Raw genomic sequence first — 22,494 nt, 5'->3', positions numbered from 1 at the left:
AGTGCTTCCCCCTATAGCTGTTGATTTGTTTTTATAGCTAACATCGAGATGAAGACCGTCAGAACTTAATGATCGAAACGTCGACTTAAACTAACGGTTACACCAAACTTTAAGGGATGCTGTCAACCCTGGCCAGCTCAACTTTTCAAACAAACTAAAAGAGTCGTCTCTACGAACATTAGTAAAAACTCTTCCAGCCTCATTTTTACGGCAAGAAATAAAAAAATAAAAAAATAATGTTTTCCTTACACCCGAGTCTTTTTTCCACATCAATCGTTGTGAATTACATACAAAAGTAGAAGAAATATAACCCATGCATCGTGACCAGAGGGTTATAATTTTGTCACTTTATATCATTCTGAAAATGAACATGGTTTACTGTTACTCCCCTTCTATTAAAACTTCCAAGTAATAGATTGTGACTGTGCCCCGAAGCCATGCCGTAACAAGAGGCGGATTTTTTTCCCAGAAATAAATTCTATTATCGTTTTGTTTTCATCATAAACGATTTGTATTCAGGTTTCAATGCAAAAGGTCGAGCGAAATTGATTATTCTCTTACTTCAGTCATTGTGTCTACTTGAATTCGGGACCAGAGGTGCTTTTTAAGAAAACAAATTCAGTGCATCGAAGACGCTCCAAAGAGACAGGGAGCAAACAGAAAAAAGCAACAACACAGACAACAATCCAAAAGCAACATATGCAATCAACAATGAAGATTGCTCAAAAATATTTTGGGAAAATTATCCGTTTACCATGTAGCCACCATTAGTTTTGAAATAAAAATTAGTATCTAATTTACCTATTAATTAGTATGGGTGAAAAAATATATAGTGGCTGGGATACGGAAAGTTTTCTATTACATTGCCATCAGTTTAAAAACATTTATTTTTAGTCTGCGAATACGACATGTACGCAGAATTCTCTCTCCTTACTACTTGTTGTGATTCTGAAAAGAACCTGTGAATTATCAACTTGACGTTTCGATCAGTATGCTCTGATCGTCTTCAGGAGAATAATGAAGACACTCATGCATTCTCCTGGAGACCCTCACAGCATTCTGATCAAACGTTAACTTTTTAGACAACCGGTTCTTAGGGGTAGAGAGTTATACATACAATAGTGTCTCAACAATAGAGTTTTATCAACCAACATCCAATTTACCATTATACAAACAAACAAACAAACAAACAAACAAACAAACGCAGATGAACACCTCAACAAAAACCCAAACCCAAACCGCAAACAAACAAATATACACGGCAGCAATTATTTTGCATCCTCTCACCACACACAACATCTCACAACAGACAACGATAAACACACAACATTGTAACTAAATCAATCACTTAAAAACAAGACATGAAGAACAAAATGACTGAAACTGTTCACTATAATCAGCAGTGTTTTAATGACGTCATACCTGCACAATTACAAGCAAAAGTATGTACAAAAGAGTAGTATAACAGTGTGAACTGTACCTACTATTAACATTAATTTACAAAATATATCCATTAAAGTTGGACAGATGATTGAAATCGAAGTTATTCCCGTTTGTTTTTTAAGTAGAAGTCCAGAATAGAAATGTTTAGATCAAGAAAAGGACGAGTATACGTTTTATTTAGCTTTTCCCTTGGCGCCTTACGGAGATCACTATTACAGATTCGTTTAGAATGAATTCAAGTGGCACAAACACAACGATCAGGGGCATGGAATGACCCACTCCTTCTGTGAAGCATCATGACTGGCAGGGTGTGGTATAAAACCCGAGGATTTGCAATAAATGTGGACAACTTTTAGAGTAACAAGTGTTCCGATACAAACAATTAGTAAAACATGTTGGGACATTATCTTGCAGGCAAAGCTAATAAGGGTCTTTATCAAATCAAAGCCCCTTGCTTTTTTTCACTTGTCTTTTTACAAAAGAAAATACACTACACCATATTTACATTCATTGCCTAGAAACTGATTGTACCGTTCCTTCTAATCAATTAAACAATTCTCGGCAATCCAAACAGTTGTTGTTGGGGTTCACAGAATAGTGCGCCCCAGAGTTTGGGCATCACATAGGGTGCATTCGTTTAGCTTCCCTGGGTCGACCCCGGTGTGTGGCGGTTTTTTTCCAGGACGAACGTGGGTAATTATCTGCACACGTTCGTCCTGGACAAATATAAACGCCACACACCGGGGTTGACCCGGGGAAGCTAATCGAACGCACCCAATATATGGATCATTTTACAAACACACCAGCAGCTTATGGTCTGGTAGTCTGAACATCTGACGTCACACTTCGAGGCTCGTGAACAACGCCAGAGACCGGCATCAAACACTGGGGCACTAAAAACTAACCTCTACAGCGGTTCGGAACTTTTTCGTGTGCTCTCGGAACATTCCGGCACGGTTCGTGACGATCCCCCACGCAGCAGGTTTGGGGAGTTGTTACATAAGAGTGGACTAACCACTAGGACCTGGTTGTTAATGATTTCATGTCTAAAAGATGCAAGTACTGCTTCAGACCTCTTTATTCAAGTACATTTGTAGCAGCAGGTTTGGGGAGTTGTTACATAAGAGTGGACTAACCACTAGGACCTGGTTGTTAATATTTTGCAAAATGACGTCATAAGGTCATCCTCGCTCGGGTATTCTCCGATGGGCCGAACCGCTGTGGAGTTTAGTATTTAGTGCCTTCCTCAAACACTGGCGTGTAGATTCACCTTTGATCTCATTAATGTCCCATAGAGATACACAGTCAAATTCTATGTGGACTTGAGAGCGGTGTACTGTTTGGGCAGCTAGCTCATGTCACTGCACGTTTATCAAAATGATATAATCACGGAACCTGTCTATAGCGTTACGGATAAAGACATGAACCCAGTCTAATGGTCTGGTAGCCTGAACATCTGACGTCTCACTTCGAGGCTCGTGAATAACCCTTGCGGACAAAGACAACGGACCAGCCTAATGATGTGGTTCCCCGTCTTTGCCCATCAGACACTGGTATAAGAATTCATTGAATGATATTGAAGACGAAATAAGGCCCTGGTTATAGAGATGGTCAGTATTATTATGTGTACAACTATTGAAGACACCGGGCGAAAGGTTGCAATGGGTGCGTTTGATTAGCTCCCCCGGGTTGACCCCGCGGTGCTCACTCAGGTGAGCCCCTGACAAGAGCTAAACGAACGATCACTCACCGCTCTCGTGGTGACGTCATGCACCTCGGGTCATGTCAGTGACCCGTTCCATAAGCAGGGCACCTTGGGGCTGACCTGGGTGAGCCCCTGGAATGACGTCAAAAGCTATTCGAACGTACCGGGCAGACCGGGGTCAAGACCGGGGTCAACCCGGGAAAGAAAATCGAACGCACCCACAGACCTTTTTACATATACCCGTTGGGCAAGCGCTAACTGTTGAATGTGATGCCTGCTGGTCTAGCTAACGATAAGACAAGAGCCTGACATTTCCAAGCCTCCCTCCCAAACATCCCCCAAAAAGAAACCCCCACACGTATACACTACCGTCAAGTTTAGTTCAATTACTCCAAGGTGAACGAACTCAGTCGAGTCTCGATGATAAAAGACAGAAAACTCTATATGTCAATTCAGGATTTACCTTGTGTATCAAGGCTTGAGTGCATTCTTCGAAAACCACCTGCACGATCTTAAATCAATTTCATTATTACAGAACGTCGAGCACAAAGGTAAAATAATGGTAAATCACAGAGTATATAGGGGAAGTACACTGTTACAAATCATCTAGATGTCATAAAAATAACCCGTAGTTTGAACCTAAAATTGTGAGCATTTTACCAAACCAGGGGTGGATTTCACAAAGAGTTAAGACTAGTCTCATCTCGAGTTAGAGGACGAGTCACTCAACCTTTGTTGGGACTAGCCTTAAGTTTTTTTCAAATATCTCCTCGGACTAGTCCCAACTCTTTTTGAAATCTACCCTAGGTGTTTACTATGTGCTCAAAACATAAGAAGTGCCCACTCATGTTTACTGAAAATTATTTTTCATTAAGATTTTGTATCAGCAGATTGCTTAACAAAATATCTCCGCAAAGTAAAAATAGCAGGAAACCCGTGACAAATAGTATACACGTGACGTGAAATATTGGTTGGTAACCTCTTTATGCTTAGCATAATATATTTTGTTTGAGATTGATAAATTAACTGTGTGCACATAATGAGATTAGCCACACCAAGTTTTTGCAAATAGATTTTTGTAGATGTGATAGTAGTTATAGTTTTACAAAGTTGTTTGCTATATAATAGTTAATCTCTGACTGCAGTTTATAAAATTATGCATCGGCAGTTGCTTAGCAAAATAATTTCTACTTTAAAAGTATTTATACAGGATTTGTAGAGCTCACACAGTAGTCACAGACAGTGTTCATGTTTTGAAATACATGACATAATGTGTAAATTTGGGCTTAATCTTTTGTGTGAAATCAGGAGAAATAGTAAAACCGTGCTCAATTTCAGCATGTAAATATTTAGTTTTTTCCCTGACCAATCCTGTATGAACACCTTAAAGACAGTGGACACTATTGGTAGTTATTATTGGTCAAAATAATTATTAGCATTAAACTTTTCTTGGTGACGAGTAATGGGGAGAGGTTGATGGTATTGTGAGAAACGGTTTCCTCGGAAGTGCCATAGTTTTCGAGAAAGCAGTAATTTTCAATGAATTTGATTTCGAGACCTCAGATTTAAAACTTGAGGTCTCGAAATCAACCATCTAAACGCACATAACTTCGTGTGACAAGGGTGTTGTTTTCTTTCATTATTAACTCGCAAGTTCGATGACCGATTGAGCTCAAGTTTTCACAGGTTTGATATTTTATGCATATGTTGAGATACACCAACTGTGAAGGCTAATTTTTGACAATTACCAATAGTGTCCACTGCCTTTAAAACTATTTAGTTTTTATACAAACTTTACATAGCTTAAACGCGGTAACAGACAGGGGGGGGGGGGGTATTTTGAAGGATGTCACGTATGAAAGGAAGAAGGGGCGAGGGGAGGGGCACGGGGTTAATAGGGGGTATACTAGCACTCGTCATGATACGAGAAGTCTGTACACGTTGCTTGATCAATGTACGTTGGGTCTTCGTAGAGTAAATATTCCTGCTCTCCTCCGTCACATGGTGGGAAATCCCGCGGATCCACGGACTGAGAGAAGTCTCGCCGATTCTCGTGCTGTGGGAAATCATCTGTGACCTATAGGAATACGGACAAAAAGACACAAACATTGATAATATATAACGAGTTCTAAAATACACCTTAACCTTCATTCTGTGTCACTATATTCTGTGTCACTATATTCTATGTCACTGTATTCTGTATGATTATATTCTGTGTCACCATTATTCTGTGTCACTCTAAGTTTTTATCTTAAACCTTGCAAAGGTTGTGGGTTCGAATCCCAACTGAGTAATATGCCTGTAATAAACTCGGGAAAGCTTTGAGTATACAGTGCTAACACACATCGGTGTATAAGGGTAAAACCAAAATTAATATCTAAAATCTTGCTAACCATCTTCGATTCAAATTTTGTGATTTGTTGTAGTCATCATAACATGCACTTTAACTATTAAAGGTAGGATCATTGATGTTTTTGTTATAGATACAATATAAAGTCACATGGGGAAGTTGCAGCTGGATCTTTGGGACGGGACACCAACCCTCGTAGTCTAAGAAATGATTCATGCATAAATAGTTTCTCAGAAAAATATCCATATTACCTCGAAGGGAATCTATTTTTAGGATAGTTTAACTATCAACAGCTGCAGCGCTTCTCGCCAAGTAAGTTATGGTAATTTTTGACCAATTTACTAACCTATACCTTTAAAGCGACATTTATAAATATAAATTCGGGTTTTTGCCTTCTCTCAAATCACATTAATGATCGTAAGAATTGACAAATTACTGCTTTTAGGAAAACTACAAATCAAATCTAAAACACACGTCCGAGCAAAGTCCCACATTCTGGCAAACATATCGATTGAGCCGGCGGGCCGAGAGCTTCGCACCGCCCGTATGGGAGGTGCCTCGTCGACCGGCCGGCCAAACCCGTATAATGACCCGTGTAGAACAACCTTAAAACCTGGCGGCTAGTCATCATTGGGGATCGTTAATATAGCCGGGTGAATAATAAATCAACTCTTCCAACTGCTTGAAAAAAAAAAAAAAACTACCAAGTAATTTTTTTGTGAAGTCATGGGTTCGTAAAGGCACAGTCTGAAGCCAGATTCAAGTAGTGTTAATAACTCAATTAAACAGAATACGTATTTGAAATGAATTATTGATGAAGTTGTCTATGAGGGGAATAAAAGGTTGACGTCCAGCGTATGATTAGATGGTGACAAATCTGCGGGGATCGATGTACTTGAGATCGAGGGAGCTTCACAGTACAAAGGGTTCAGCAAAAAAGCCATGGGATTTCCAACACAAGATTCATGTGTAGTTCATTGAACTTAGTGGCGTAACTAAGAGGGAGTGGCGTGGGTGAGCAAGTTGGGGGGTGGAAATTTTGAACTTATACATTCTAATAAGCTTTAACGTGATAATGTCAATTTGACACACGTCAGAATACCTTCTTTAAAATAGTAAATACAAACGAAACTAAAGGTTAATTAATTGGACAGAAGTGCCAGAATTGAATTTAAATGAATTGAATGGACAATGACGATACCATGTGTGCTTAGCCTCCGTTAAATTCCACCCTAGCTACAATGCTGCTTATAATGGGTTGCGTTCATTTAGCTTCCATTGGTCGACCCGCTGTGCATGGGTGCATGCTCGATCGGGTGAGCCCCTGACAAGAGCTAATCAAACGATCACTCACCGCTGTCGTAGTGACGTCATACCCCTGGGGCCAGCCCCAAGTGACCCACTCCACAAGCAGGGCACTTTGGGCTGACCCAGGGGCCAATTTCATAGAGCTGCTTAAGCAAAAAATTCGCTTAAGCACGAAAATAGCTCGCTTATTTTACACATGTTACTGGCAAAAATGTCATGCCATACACATTGCTTGTGACTGGTATTTAGCTGTTGTTTACTTAGCATAACAATTGAGTGGAGTTTTGGCCGGTAAATTAATTTTACTAGGCAAATATTTTTTTGCTTAAGCAAAATTTCGTGCTTAAGCAGCTCTATGAAATTGGGCCCAGGTGAGCCCCTGTAATGACGTACATGCTATTCGAACGTACCGGGGGCAGACCGGGGTCAAACCAGGGAAGCTATTCGAACGCACCCATGTTCTGGTGGCCATCTTTATTTTCTCCCATTTAAACTCATTGCCAACCAAACTTAGAGAATGAAACAGTCTGGTTCTTACACAACATAGATGGTTTTGTGATTGTTTAGTGACCACAGGGTGCACGACAATGGTGGCTGCAGCCAAGACATAGGCCATTTTTCGAAACCATGGCTTCAGCTTTGGATTCGGCTTCAGGCTCCGTCCTCTCGTCTGAAACCCTGAGCACGTCATAAAGGCCAAGCTAGCCTGAGCCGTCCAAAGCAGAAGCCATGGTTTCGAAAAGGGTCTTAGTTTCACAAATGAAAACAAAAAGCATGTACCTTTGAACTCTATGGAGAATTGTACAAAAGCATCTGAAGATATGACTTGTGCTAACCTTTGACTATAAGGGCTTGTTTATAATCACAGTACCGTGTCTATGGGAGAGCGATCGATGGGATAAGAATGAGAGCGAGTCCAAGTTATTTTATCAATAGTTAATTTACATATTCATGAAGCTTGGAATCCAATAAAGGTATGGAGGCTGGAGAGGAACGTTGACCGGTGTGTTATTTTTGTTCCTGTTCAAGCACCCGAACGATCGAATAGTTTCTAATTAAACACGGATAGAAGCGACAAGATTGTATGCAAAGTTTCTTCTTGATCTTGATATTTTGTTAGCACAAATAACCTTTAGATGTGGCTGATGACGTGCAGTCCCACATGCATCACTAAATTTCGCACTTTTCTAGCCTAAACGCTGGGACATCTGGGCCATTTTTGCTTCAAGTGGTAATGTGTTCCTTTGGGGAATAGTGCGTGGGTGAAGAGATTGTCTGTGTCCTTGTTTGTTTGTGGGATTTGAAAATTTAGTCCATCAGTTTCATGTTTAAAAACCCTGATATAGGAGGAACTCGGAGAGACACACTGGTGGCACATTTACCATGAAACTATTCATGTATAGAAAGGGTATCCGACTACAGACTAGACTTGACTCAAGTCCCAATCCCGCGCCATCGCCAGAAAACTATCGTTTTGTGATGCTCTGCATTTCCCAACCTGTTCTCGGGACTACGCGCACTGCTTTAAGGCCGGCTTGTTTGCTATTGGTGCGATATGCTTTTCAGGGACCTCTTACACGAGAACGGGACTTGAATCAAGTCTAGCTACCGTCGCGACGTTGGGAAAGAGGTTGTGCCAATGATCCAAACCCTTCACCCACAAGATACGGGACAGTTGATGTACCCCAAAGCAAACGATATTCGACTTGTTCAACAAGAGTTTGACAAACAAAAATGACAATACGTCACAGGCTACAACATGCACTAGAACTCACGACAATTTACCAATAAAAACCGTACATTCAATTGATGTTATATCACAGCTAAAGAAACGCCACGCATTTTTGTCCACAAATATTTAATTTAATTACTACACGTATCTCGCAAACTTAATTAAATGAAAACAAATCCATATAGCTCCTGGGAGGTTCAATATAAACGGAATAAATTTTGCAGTACAACACGGTAAAAATGATATAAACATTATTCCCAACAGAAATTTATTTCACTGCGAGTTCTCCAAGAATTGTCCTTCATTCATAAACATTTCTTGCTTGACAACATACATTACTGCATGTTTTGTGTCCATTGTACACGCAAACGCACTAATGAAATTTGATAACATTGATTGGCAACAAAATAAATAGTCACATACACTAGGCTTTGTTGGGACTTAAGTGCAAGGCATTGATAGAAAATAAACAATACCGTGTGCCTTCTAAAGCGCTGTAATGGACAAACTGCATTCGAACGCCGGTCAGCAACCCCGAAGCACAAACAACGAATCCAAGTTTGATTTGTGTGCCGTTAATTTAAATATTCAAAGGTCCAGTGGGAATGTCCGGTTCAGTATTAGATTAAAAGGCTTTGTAGGGCTTAGAAATATTCAGGAATATTTAGTTCTTATTTTTCTAGAAGAAGGGCACTGCGCCATGTCAAGGCTTCGTTCGGGTAAACTGTTTTGATTTCGAAATTTTAAACAGTTGGGGAAACTGCATTTAATTTTTTTTTTTAAACAAATTTTGTGAGAGCAATCTGGCAGAAATCTTTTAGATTGTGTGATGGAGGGAAACATGCACCAGACAAAGAGTTCTAAAGAGTTGCAATACATGTAATAAAGCTGTTGGAATGGGTCTTTGTTCTACATCTCAGCAAAATATGCTCAGAAATTAGAAGAAAGAAAAAAATTCTTTAAATAGATGTTACTGCCTCCAAGGGAAATAAATTATTTGAGCGATCGCCAGATTAAAAAACGATATCGAAACATTGCTGTATTTTTGTTACCTGCGAAAAGAGAATGTTTAAGTAAAAAATGTGGACCACAGCACAAAAGCGGTCCACATAATGTAGGGATTAAACCATTATGTGGACGTACACTCGTCCACATTGTGTTTTCGTACAGTATTGAAGAATAATACTCTGCCATACTGATTGAGTAGGGTAGATGGACTCAGCTTTCGATCCAAACCGGACCTTCTTCAGAGGCATAAACAAATTAAAAACAAATACATATGCATTTATAGCAAAAGAAAAGGGGAAATGGATTAAGGGAAGGACCCAGCCGTACTTTTATATAATATATCTTGTCCATAAGTGCACGGAACAAAGGGAGTGTCCGCGCCACATATAGAGTCGTGTGAGTGCAGCGGACTTGTACGTGATGCATAAAGGAAAAAAGCCAGTGCACGTACATGCATTTTTTAAAACACTTCAAGAAAATACAATCATGATCAAATCCAGCTATTCACTTGAATTGATTCCGTCTCTACACGTGCTCTTCGCAGTTCCGACCGTTGATGTATTTTCTATTTCCTAAATCTAATCGCATCTTCTTATCCGAAAGAAAATGCTTCGCATACAGTGGCATATAATACTCGCAGTTAATACAGCTATTGATGCCAAACTTACAAACGAGGATCAAAAATTGCTAAGTGCTCACGGTGTCTTTAGATAGATTAATATGAATTGTTTTGTACAACAATCAAAACCACTGGGGAATGGTTTCCCCCAGAGTCGCCAAGAGTACAACAAAATAAAAATCCAATGTCCTTACTGCGAATCCCGAGTGATTTGTACAAACGTACGCACTTCTTTAGTCTACCAACCTACCTCCATGAGTCTACAGACTTAGCGCGTCAGTGAGGGACAGACGACAGAATGGTTGGGGCTTGTTTGCACAGGCAGAGAAAGTCAACTTGAAGTTCGCCTATACTGCAAGCATTAAACTCTTAAGTGGCTGTCAAGTGTATAATGGCGGGTCCTACTGCGCCGTATCGACCGATGTACACAGCCAAAAAATTATCTTGCGCTTGGTTTGAAGCTTCTAAACATCTTCTGGCCGTGTAGAGAGCCACACGTGTCTAAAAGTGGCCAGTGGGCCAATGATGTAGCCTTGAGGAGAGTGACAAAGGAAGGTGTGAAACACAAGACCCAAACATAAACAAAGAATGACTTGTGTTTAAAGGCAGTGCACACTATTGGTAATTACTCAAAATAATTATTAGCATAAAACCTTTCTTGGTGACGAGTAATGGGGAGAGGTTGATGGTATAAAACAATGTGAGAAACGGCTCCCTCTGAAGTGCCATAGTTTTCGAGACAGAAGAAATTTTTCACGAATTTGATTTCGAGACCTCAAGTTAAGAATTTGAGGTCTCGAAATCAAGCATCTGAAAGCACACAACTTCGTGTGACAAGGGTGTTTTTCTTCTTTCATAGTTATCTCGCAACTCCGACGACCAATCGAGCTCAAACTTTCACAGGTTTGTTATTTCATGCATATGTTGAGATACACCAAGTGAGAAGACTGGTCTGTGACAATTACCAATAGTGTCCATAGATAAGAGAAAAACCCAAGAGAAATACTCCAGGGGTAACCCACTCAATCAGGCAGGGACGGAAAACACAATTCACATAGTGACCCAGCTAGCAGGATTCGAACCATGGTCCCAGAGGAGGACGGAAAGAAAAGTTAAAATATTTTGTCAACCCGATTGCCCGTTGAATCCCGAGTTAGTGCCGGTCATGAAAAAGGTGTTGTCCACAAACAAATGTATAGGTTTTACTAAACCGGCTCTTGTTAGAAACACCACAACAATTAAAGTGTTTTAGTTTGTTAATAAATGGAACTAGACGGCTGGTGACAACCACATGAAATTGATCCCTTCAGAAGGAAGTGGCGGTTTTGAGGGAAGCTGTTGTTGATATATATATCAGTAGGTCCAAACTGTCTTCAGGAAAAGACAGATTTTTATGGTGCCACGGCAAACCTCGCATCAGTCTCTACATTTTCCCGTAGAAGTGAAGTTTGACATGTAATAATTGAGAGATTAAATTTATCTGATTCAATCTCCACTGCGGTTAAATGATGCCTTATGGTTTCCCAATCTCTTGAAAAATAAGGAACCCCAGACGGTCCGAGCCATAGGCCATATATAGATGAGTCATTTTTTTTTATAGTGATTTTTGTATTAGGAATGGCTCGCTAGTCGGCAGACGATTTTCAAATTCCTTCCGCTTATGTCGTGTGCCCGAGTGATTTTTTTAATAACAGTGGCAGCAAGAAACGCACGGGACATTGAATTTGCACTATTTGTGTTTGAAATTAAACACGGGGCCTTGGGGGTTAGTCTCCGTAAATTTGAGCATAAATCAAAAAAATCTTCAGAAAACCCATGTTTTTGAATGATGCGGTATGCGTAGTCAGTATGGTTAAACTGACTGGGTTTAGATAAGAGCGGTGGGTGGGGTCCCTACACCGGGAGTTCATTTCAGCTTGGCCAAAATCCAAGATGGAATAGACCCATTGCATTGGCCGACATCGTTGATGTAAACGTGCATTGGTTGTCATCAAAGATGGCGGTCAATGACGTCATGAGCAAGCCATCTGTGGGTGCGTTCGTTTAGCTTCCCTTGGTCGACCCCGGTGTGTGGCGGTTTTTTTTACAGGACGAACGTGGGTAATTATCTGCACACAGTCGTCCTGGAAGAAAAAACTGCCACACACCGGGGTCGACCCAAGGAAGCTAAACGAACGCACCCTGTATGAACTGTAGATCCACAGAGTGGAAAGGCACGGGACAAGCTGCATTAATGATTGCCAATAGTACACAATATAACACGTAGGCCTGACTGGGTAACTATAATAGCACAACGTTCAGTGAAAAATTACAGGCGTGAATGGAAGTTTATGGGTTGCTACCAGGTTCAGTACGTATTTTTACGAAACAGAAATTAGCAGAGAGCCCAGTACACAAAATAAACGTTAAAATAGCATTTTGGTCGGTGTAACTGTTCTTGCAAATTAGCCCAAACTTACACCATAGTTGTCGTATTCCATGTTGTTGTCGTCGTACTCCGGCAGGTTTTCAGGCTCATTCTCGAATCGTGAATAAGGACGGAGTGAGTCTTGCCAGTCGGGTCTGGGGAGAAACAACAAAAATACAAAGGTCAAAGTTCATGTAAAGGTGGATTAACAAATCTTTGAACTGACACTCTGTTTCTCAAACAGCATCTTACCAAAGTCAGCTTCGAAAAGAACTATCTCTGAGCTAAAAGCGGGGGCAAAAGCGGGGAGAAACATCTTAAATTATATTTCTGTTAAACTTTAACAAAATAATAAACAAAACACGCAATAAAGATTTAAGATTATTTTTTGCTATTGACCAGTAAAGTGTCGACTTGGGGCGCCGTCAAGAGACATGAAGCTTCATCCTTCATTGATTTTGGCGCCGTGCGTATTTTGCAAGGTGTCTCACCATCGACAATAGTGAGACAAAGCTTGATACGTCATCCTACCCAACATTTAAATTTAACCACCACCTAGGGCGCCCTCAAGAGTCATTATGCCTACCTTGTTCTGTTGTATATGACAAGAGCTGTGATGTATGACACCAAGACGACTACAAAGCCTATGGTAATCCATAATGCAGCGTGATTGATGACTCGTCTGGTTCTCAGAGACCGCTCGTATTCTGTCTCGACGCTGTCGCTGTATTCCTCGTCATATCCATCTTCATCTGAAAAAAATCCCCAAATTAAACATATATTTCAAATAGTTTTATTTTCAGAAATTTCGAACGTCAACTATCATTAGTTTGTGATTGCTCGAAAATGCTTCTTGGACCAGGATGGATTTCACAAAGAGTTTTAACTCTTAAGTCAAGACTTATCTCGAATTAGGATAAGTTACTGACGTCCTTACTTATGACTAGCCCCAAGTTTGTAATATCTCCTAGGACTATATAGTCCTTAGTTAGGACTATAGTCCTTAGTTAGGACTAGTCCAAACTATTTGTGAACTCGGCCCAGGCCCTTACTCTCTGAAAAAGCTCGGTCAAAATTGACCCAAAGAAGGGTCCGTGCGGGCCACAATCAAGACCGGGTCTTTACGACTCACTTGGGGGGGGGGGGGGGGAGATCAAAAACACTTTCAGTCACGTTTAGCCCCCAACAAATAAAACAGGTACTGTTTGGAAAATAAGTAAGGTACCTAATCTAAGACGCTCTATATTCTAGTCAATTCTAACCCGGTCCAGTGTCTGTACGAACAAATAAGAGTTACCAAAATTGTAAAGACATGGAAATTACACATCCTAAAGAAACATATCCATAACCACACATCCTTACTGCTTTTTGTAAGTCAGCATAATACCCGTGCACTCCAATATGCTTTCAAATTCATCTACCTCGATATTTATGAATGATTGCCACCTGTTCAATTCAAGTCTCTCCTTTTTCAATCAACAGCAAAACAAGTTCGATCCAATCACACAAAAGACCCTCATGAAAATCACACTTTCGGGTGGCAAGGTTATGTCAGTATCCTTGTCAACTGAACAACAAGGATGTATGATAAAGTCTTGTGAATTTCTATCACTGGTACATGTAATATTGTGAGCTGACTGTTAAAGGCACTGGACGATAATGGTAATTACTCAAAATAGTTGTAAGCGTAAAAACTGACTTGGTATGAGCGAGCAATGCAGAGTTGTTCGTTTATAAAACAGTGTGAGAAACGGATCCCTCTGAAGTAACGTAGTTTGTGAGAAAGAGGTGATTTCTAACTAAAATTTCTCACTCAAATAACAAAAGGCTTCAGATGTGAGGCCTTTTAATTATGCACCTGAAAGCACACTAAGTAATGCAACAATGGTGTTTTTTCTTTCAAAATTATTCTCTTGCAACTTCGATAACCAAATGAGCCAAAATTTCCACAGGTTTGTTATTTCATGTGTGAATACTGCCGTCGATTTCACCAAACTCCTCCCAACTTTAATTGGGTTTGATCTTATGACTTTTGGGACGAGTTAAGTTCCGTATCCAAAGGTGTAAGATGCATTGAACCCATCCTAAGGACGGATTACTCGTCCTTACCCGAGATGGGTTTAACCCTAGAGTTTGTTGAAATCGGCTGCTGGTCTTTGACAATTACCAAACGTGTCCAGTGCCTTTAAAGTCTTTTGCCTCCGACTGTGTTTATTACTGGTCACACTGTTGAAGGACGGTACGGGAAATAGTGGCGGGTATCCGGGTATGGTGACGGGTGTCCTCAAGGAGACTGAGGGATATGCATACGGATGACGTCACGGCTACGGGTTCAGTGTATTGCTATGAAGACCATCTGCGGTTGGCACCCTGTACACGTGCTGGTATTTTTAAGTTGTAATCATTGGTTCTCATTAAGGGGCCAGACTGTTGTCGCGTTGGGCCCAATTTCATAAAGCCTGTTAGCCCAACAACTTGCTAAACACAAAGAAGGATCGCTTCACAGAAACAAGTTACCAGCCAAAATGACTTAAGTTGACATCGTTGTGAATGTTTGCTAAACAAAGATGAAATTGGTCCCTTTATAATTCTGCCAAAATGGCACCTGACCATATTGCTAACTAAATCTGTTTCCTAACTAGTGGCTACGACTTTGGCTTTGCCACCGCATCATCGCGCGTTGAAGCTGCCCTTGCCAACACCCTTGGCAACAACCATAGCCGCTAATTCTAAGTCTAAATGTGGTTCCATTGATTTTGAACGAGAGAAATCAAAGATGACTGCAAATTATATTATAGTCTGTTGACTTTTCTGTTACGATGAGAATCAGCATGTCGTATTGTGTTGAAGACAGGGGACGTGACAAAGGTGGTGGCATAAGGAGGGAGTTTAATAACTTTCAGACGAGAGGTTACCCTTTGTCCCTGTTTATACACAGACTCAATTATAGTTTTGTAGAGGCACGCGACTGAGGCGGCCCTCTCGTTTAAAAGAAAGAGCATTCACTAAAATACAACAGCAAAATCCACACAACGATGTCTAATAAGATAATCTCTTGTACTAGAATTGCTTTGAACCATCCAATCAATAGCATACAATACAAACAGAAAACAGCGCATGTTCATTTTATTTCATTATCGTATTCTGACTGTGAAGCCAAGGACTCTCGGTAAAGTGATTTTAATCACTGTCCTACTCTCTAAATGTAAAAGAGTGAAAAACACCACTCTTTACATTATGAGTTGTCCCTCATATGGCTCCAAGAGCGCCACGGTGGAATTCGAGCCGGGCCGGGATCTTAAAGGTGGAAGGTTAGGAAAGAAGTCACTAAGTCAAACCGAACGCCCCCCCCCTTTAAATATATATTTCAAAAAATAGCACAGATCAGACAACAGTTAAATGACAGACAACAATAGTGGATAGAAACACACTTCAGTTGACACACAGCAATGCTTTCAGAAGAAAAATCAACCCTACAAAAAAAAAAACAATCTAGTAAAAAGCTTCACAGAGCGCGTCCCTTGTTCTGAACTCACAACATGATGTCATTAAATGATCAAGTTCTAGAATTGACAGGCGCCGTTTAGAGCCCCCAACTAAAGGCAGACAATCATATTTTCAGAGAGGGAAAAGGGAAATTACGGCTAACAAAAATTGACGTTGAGAGTCTAAATTAATTTACACCGTTTTACAGTGAGGTATCAAATTTCTCGTTCGATAAAAAAAAAACACTCTTTAAAACTCGGGGTATTTGCCACGTTATAAATAAACCTTATCTACGTCGCTCTGTTTTGCCCCATCTATATCTGAATACCGTGTTTTATCACTATATGAAGGGTATTTTCCAGAAGCTAAGAGAGGGCGATATTGAACGGTGAGAATAATTAAATCAGCCCCATCACATTCTAGCGCAAGCAACGTGAACATGATATCTTTCTCTCTTCGTAGCATTAACGAGGACGGGGTCTTTGCACGCGCGTCCCGGCCACCGGCCCTGCCAACGAACGGGGGAAAAAATCCCGGACTCGTGCTCCGGAAATTTAACCATCGTTTCGTAAGATATGGGAAACGATTGGTGGCTATAAGTAAAAGAAGGAGACTTATTGAGTTTACACAAAAGGGCATTCAACTGCATATTGTCTAGATAACTGTCTATAAGTACGACTGTTTTTGCCTCGGCATTGTGGTCTAAAAATAGAGCTTTTATTTGGAAAACGTTGAAAGCATGTGTCCTTGGGTAGTCGCGGCTGTAGCGTCCAGCTGAATTCAAATGCGAAATGTGATTGCAAATAGTATTAAGTACTTCAAAAGCATGAGAGAATACGATTTAATAGTGTTGTGTTGCAAATGTACTTCAAAAACATTAGTGGATACAACTTAATTATGTTGTGTTTAAAGGAACACGTTGCCTTGGATCAGTCGAGTTGGTCTTTGAAAATCGTTCTATAACCGTTTGTTGTAAAATGTATATGGTTAGAAAGATATTGTAAAGGTAGAATACAATGATCTACACAAATATGCCTCGAAATTGCGTGGTTTTCTTTTTACCCTGTCGACTAACACGGTCGGCCATTTATGGGAGTCAAAATTTTGACTCCCATAAATGGCCGACCGTGATAGTTCGCCACGTCAAAGGAAAACCGTGCAGTTTCGAGTGATACTTGTGTGGATCATTATATTCTATTTTTAAAACATCTTTCTAACCATATGCATTTCATAACAAACGGTTTCAAACGCTTTTAATAAACCAACTCGTCCGATCCAAGGCAACGTGTTCCTTTAATGTCTGGAGTGCGAACTTCAATCATAATGGAAATGTTTCCACTTATAGGTCTCCCCTTCTCACAATATGAAAACTAAACTATGGATACATTACGAAGACGTTTGGAGCACATTGACCGAAACGCAATTACAAAATGTCGAGCAGTACACAACGGCTTTTCTCAGGGCCACCACTACTCACTAAAGAGATGTTTACAGAGTGTCACCGCGAACCTTACTTTCTAAGCATTTCACAAATCTTCTCTAAAAAGTTTCAATCTGAAATTCATCAATTAGAAATTCATACCATTTTCAATTTTCCACACATTCTTTTAGTCTGAAATACTGTCAAAATTGTTTTTTAATGCAGACTTGTGCATTAAAAACACTGTTTTCTCCCGACTCACACAACGGGTAAAGCCCAAATTTTCACAATAATTTTGTTATTCCATGTGCTTATTTTTGTTGTTAACCTTATACACCGATATGTGTTAAAGTTAAGGTACACGTTTGGTAATTACTCAAAACAAATATTAACTAAAACTGACTTGGTAACGAGCATTGGAGAGCTGCTGTTAATAGTATAAAACATTGTCAGAAATAAGTAGAAGTAGCATAGATTTTGAGAAAGAGTTAATTGCTCACTAAAATAACAAAAGACTTTCAGCCAGAAGTCTTTTATTCCTTTCTGAAAGCACACAAATTCAGCCAACAAGGTTTGTTTTTCTCTCATCATTTTCTCGCCACTTCGATGACCAACTTAGCTCAAGTTTTAACAGGGTTGTTATTTTATGCTTATGCTTTGATACACCAAGTGAGAAGACTGTTTTTTTGACAATTACCAAATGTGTACCTTCCCTTTAAGCACTGTATGCCGAGTACTTTCCTGATTTATGGAAAAAAATCCACAGGCAAACCACTCAGGTGGGATTCCAACCCACGACATTTGCATTGCTAGACCACCGACCTAGCCCGGTAGAGGCAGTTCGAATCATACTACATCAGGTACCACACATCGATGGTTGACCACACACAACATGAACACTGTTTTGCCAGCTCTATACCAATCATGGTACCTTTAAAAGGCAGTGGACACTATTGGTAATTGTCAAAGACTAGCCTTCACAGTTGGTGTATCTCAACATATGCATAAAATAACTAAACTGTGAAAATTTGAGCTCAATCGGTCATTGAAGTTGCGAGCTAATAATGAAAGAAAAAACACCCTTGTCACACGAAGTTGTGTGCGTTTAGATGGTTGATTTCGAGACCTCAGGTTCTAAATCTGAGGTCTCGAAATCAAATTCGTGGAAAATTACTTCTTTCTCGAGAGGGAGCAGTTTCTCACAATGTTTGATATCATCAAGCTCTCCCCATTACTCGTCACCAAGTAAGATTTTATGTTCATAATTATTTTGAGTAATTACCAATAGTGTCCACTGCCTTTAAGTAGGCCTGTCAGTTGTCACGATTTCAGGATACCATGATTATTGGTTCATGTTTTTGTTGCAAATCTAAGGCAACGTGTTGTCTCATAATTAGATTTTTTGCTTTCTAATTTGACACTGTGTCACATCATGGTAATGTATTGCGCTTTGGTGAGTGATTTTGGAGTGATATGTGTTAATGCACTAATGACCAGTCACTCACCACAAAGCAATATTCCAACATCATGCGTGAAAACTGTATCCAACGAACACGGGCTCATTTTCAAAGAGCTGTTCAAGCAGAATATGTTTAACACTTCTGCTTAACACCATTTAGTAGCAAGACACCAGTCACAAGTTTATGGGCTCAGAACGTGCGTCAATTTGAAACAAAAAATAAGCTAATTTTGAGGAATGCATTTGTAAAGAGAAGTAGACCTATGCCTAACCATGGCCTAACCATGGCCTAACTAAGCATCGACCTTCAGTCTGTATAGGCACTCTAAACTATTTCTTGCTTCATAATGAGAATGCGTCTTGAATATCCATCCCTGAAACCCAATCGCCCAACTGGTAATCCGAGATGGAGGGAGCCCCACATTAAAATGGACTCGAATCCGGTGTCTTAATATCCCCCGGATCCACCTCCGGCTGGGATCCGGTTGTGAAAATAATCCGGCGAACATAATCCGGCAAATGTAACATCTGTGGTCTGTGTGTATATATTCAAGCATTACAGAGATAAACCCTTCCCATGTAACACCAGTGTATCATTCGTGTCTAGCTCTCTAGCGACATATGTCTTCATTTGTATATTTCAAAATAAATGGAAGAAAAAAAAACCCAAAACAACTGAAAACACAGAGTTCAGAATTCGATACTTTTGAGAGTGATGCACGAGGCCTTTCGGTCCACATGGCCGCTTTTCAGGCCGTCTAGCGCGGCGCAACACCCCGCAAGGGGCGAACTTAATCACCGTAGCTAAGTGGGTCCGTACTCCCATGTGATATCAACTCATCAAAAAATTAAAGATTTTTTTCTTTGTGAAAGAAAGGAAAACAACAGTCATTTCGTGGTGTTGCTGTACATTTCGCGGACGAGGTGGAAATACAGTGCGAGGAATTCGCCCCTGGCCTTAAGTATAACACTTTTCATGTGAAATGATGAGTTGTTGGGTCTTATCTCACGTCTTGTAGATTGAAACTTTGGTAACGGGGGTGATGTGTTCTACCCGGAGACCGAGCAGCTGATGTGCTTCGCCTAAGGCGTAAGAACTGGTTTAATTACACGATAGTAACACCACAGGCACGGCTGGCACGGAATAAAAGCCTCCAAAATAAGAGCAAGATATGCCGGAGTCTGGCGAGAGGTGCGGAAGGGGCGTCTGTGCTTATCGCACAAGGCGGGATCCTGTTTAAACACAATTTAACGAGACGGGAGAGACTAATTTCGACCGATTCTCTTTTTTTTTTTGCCTTATGGAAATTGAATTAAAAAAAGGAAATCGATCGAAACTTTGTGGCGAGCGGTATTCAAATTAGTCAGAGTTCTTGGCACTATTTGTATGATTCAATACAAGTCCATACATCTTGTACTTTTTAATTTAGTACCAAAACGCTGCACACAAGAACTACGTGTTGCGATCAGGGCCCAGTTTCATAAGACTGCTTTAGCAGAAAATTGTGCTTAACAATACCATGCTTAGCAGAAATGAGCAGGATACCAGTCACAAATTGTACGCTTGACATGGCATTTGGGCCCGCAACTTTAATCTGGTAAGAATAATGTTGCTTTTAGTTACTTTTTATGCTCAAGTAGCATCGCTAAGTAGCTCTGTGAAATTGGACCCTGGTCTTTAGAAGAGCCCATCTCGACTTCTTAGAAGTTTGCAGAACCGGTGACTAAATGCCCGTACTTGTTGCTAGTTTTACACCAACAATCTCTACTCTTACAAAAAGTAACCGTTTAGTGTTTATTGAAAGCATAGTCTAATGTCTTGTCAATGCAAGAGCGCCACTACCGGGATTCGAACCCACAGTCCGGTGATTCAGAGATCAGAAATTGAGTCAAAATGTCACTAAATAATTATAATTTGGGAGGCTAACCATCCTTGCAGCTGGGAAGCTGAACTGCGAAGGACGTGGCATCAGCGTGCTCGATGAGCCGCAAGTATGCAAGGGGGAGCCTTTGGGCAACCAGCCACGATCAACTCTTGTATAACCCCGGAGCACGGCCAGCTATCGAAAGTGTTTGATTTTTCAGAAATGATACTCACCAATTAAAAAATATTGTTGATGACCACCAAATCATGCACGATGTCTTTAAACAAAATTACAGGGCTGGACGTAGAATCAAACAAAATGTTCACTTACTGAATCAATATTTTTCCACACTTAAAGACGGAAATTCCCCGAACACTTTTACCTTCAAGTCGAACACTTTTTCCTTCAAGTCGATGAGTTTAAGTAAACGGAAAACACCGGGGCTCTTCATATGCCGTTTAGGAAAACGACAACTCAGACCAAGTTAAGTACAAGGATCTGAAGCGTATAAATTCATCTCAAGACGGCACCAAGGTGTCATCAGCGCACGGTGAGAGCATCTTGACAGGCCACTTAAACCATCTTGAAGATTTGTTGTTTTAGACTCACGGGCACCGAAGAGTAACTACATCATCTTTTTCTCTCTTCCTTTGATAGTTAGTATTGATTGATAGATGCTTCTTATTTTTTTAGTTGGAGATTTTGTTTGATGTCCATAAATTTTGATCTAGCCCGAGGGTGTATATTTCTATCGAATGTTTTTCGTTTCTTGTCTTAAGTGGAGACGATAGATACTTGTTACTTACTATCGGTTGACGACGTCTTGAGAAATTATCACTTCAAGGACGTAAGAAATTACATTTATGAGCAGTTTTAAACCAATAATCAATAGTGCTTGGTAGCTCTTCCCAGGCCTGTAATTGCACGGGGGCCAAAAACTCTGTTGTTGGCCCTTGTCCTGGCCTTGATGCCCCTTCAAAAGTTTCCCAAGTTTCAAAAGACTTTAAGAAAAATGCCATAGACCCCTGTACACGCCGCATATGTTCAGACTACATTCTAGACTAACATGTGCACACATTGCACCGAGTTGCATACACTCTGTGGACATTTCTATGCAAAACACTCTTCAAGAATGTAAAAAATAAACTGTGTGGACGTCTGTAAGTCCACATAGTGTTTCAGATCTCTACATTAAGTGGAATTCCTTTGTTCCCCGGTCCACACTTCGCTCAAACATCTACCAACTTTCGGTCAGTGACACACCTTCTTTATAATAATAATAGTCGATATTTATATAACGCTTTATACACCCGAAGGGCGTCTCAAAGCGCTGAAACATACAGCATTTTATGCAAGGTATGGGACTAAGGTTGAATAATTGTGAGATCTACTCCTTCTATAGCACCATGTTATGGTTTACACAAGGTGTTGTGGCGCAATATGCCGCAAAATGGCAGGCACCATTGACGACGCATACGTCACAGCATACGTCACAGCATGGTGCACATTGGCATTGTCAATGCGTTTAGGCAAAAAACTTCAAGGAACTTTTTCCTAAACTACGGCTTCATCATAGGCTCGTTTTAACCATAGGCCGTGTCCGAATTGTCGTCTACAGCTACGGCTACGGCTACAGCTGTTGGGAAGGGTTGTTGCTAAAGGACATCCTATAACTCAACGCATGATGATGCG

At 40.4% G+C, this 22,494-nt stretch overlaps 1 protein-coding gene across 2 annotated transcripts in view; it reads right to left on the bottom strand.

The window, feature by feature from the left end:
- Positions 1-1,378: 1,378 nt before the first annotated feature.
- Positions 1,379-22,494, bottom strand: part of LOC139950619 (uncharacterized) — an 83,773-nt gene continuing 62,657 nt past the window's right edge. For both annotated transcript variants that reach the window (XM_071949388.1, XM_071949389.1), the window contains 3 exons: positions 13,159-13,324; positions 12,625-12,727; positions 1,379-5,225 (listed from right to left, as the gene is read on the bottom strand). In XM_071949388.1, coding sequence (XP_071805489.1) covers positions 5,055-5,225; positions 12,625-12,727; positions 13,159-13,324 — 440 coding nt within the window. In that variant the 3' untranslated portion in view covers positions 1,379-5,054. The remainder of the gene's footprint in view (positions 5,226-12,624; positions 12,728-13,158; positions 13,325-22,494) is intronic.

The sequence above is a fragment of the Asterias amurensis genome, chromosome 18 (genome assembly GCF_032118995.1).
Source record: "Asterias amurensis chromosome 18, ASM3211899v1".
In the NCBI taxonomy this organism is placed as follows: domain Eukaryota; kingdom Metazoa; phylum Echinodermata; class Asteroidea; order Forcipulatida; family Asteriidae; genus Asterias; species Asterias amurensis.
The sequence above is the reverse complement of the archived record's forward strand: the minus strand, read 5'-3'. Positions and strand labels throughout refer to the sequence as shown.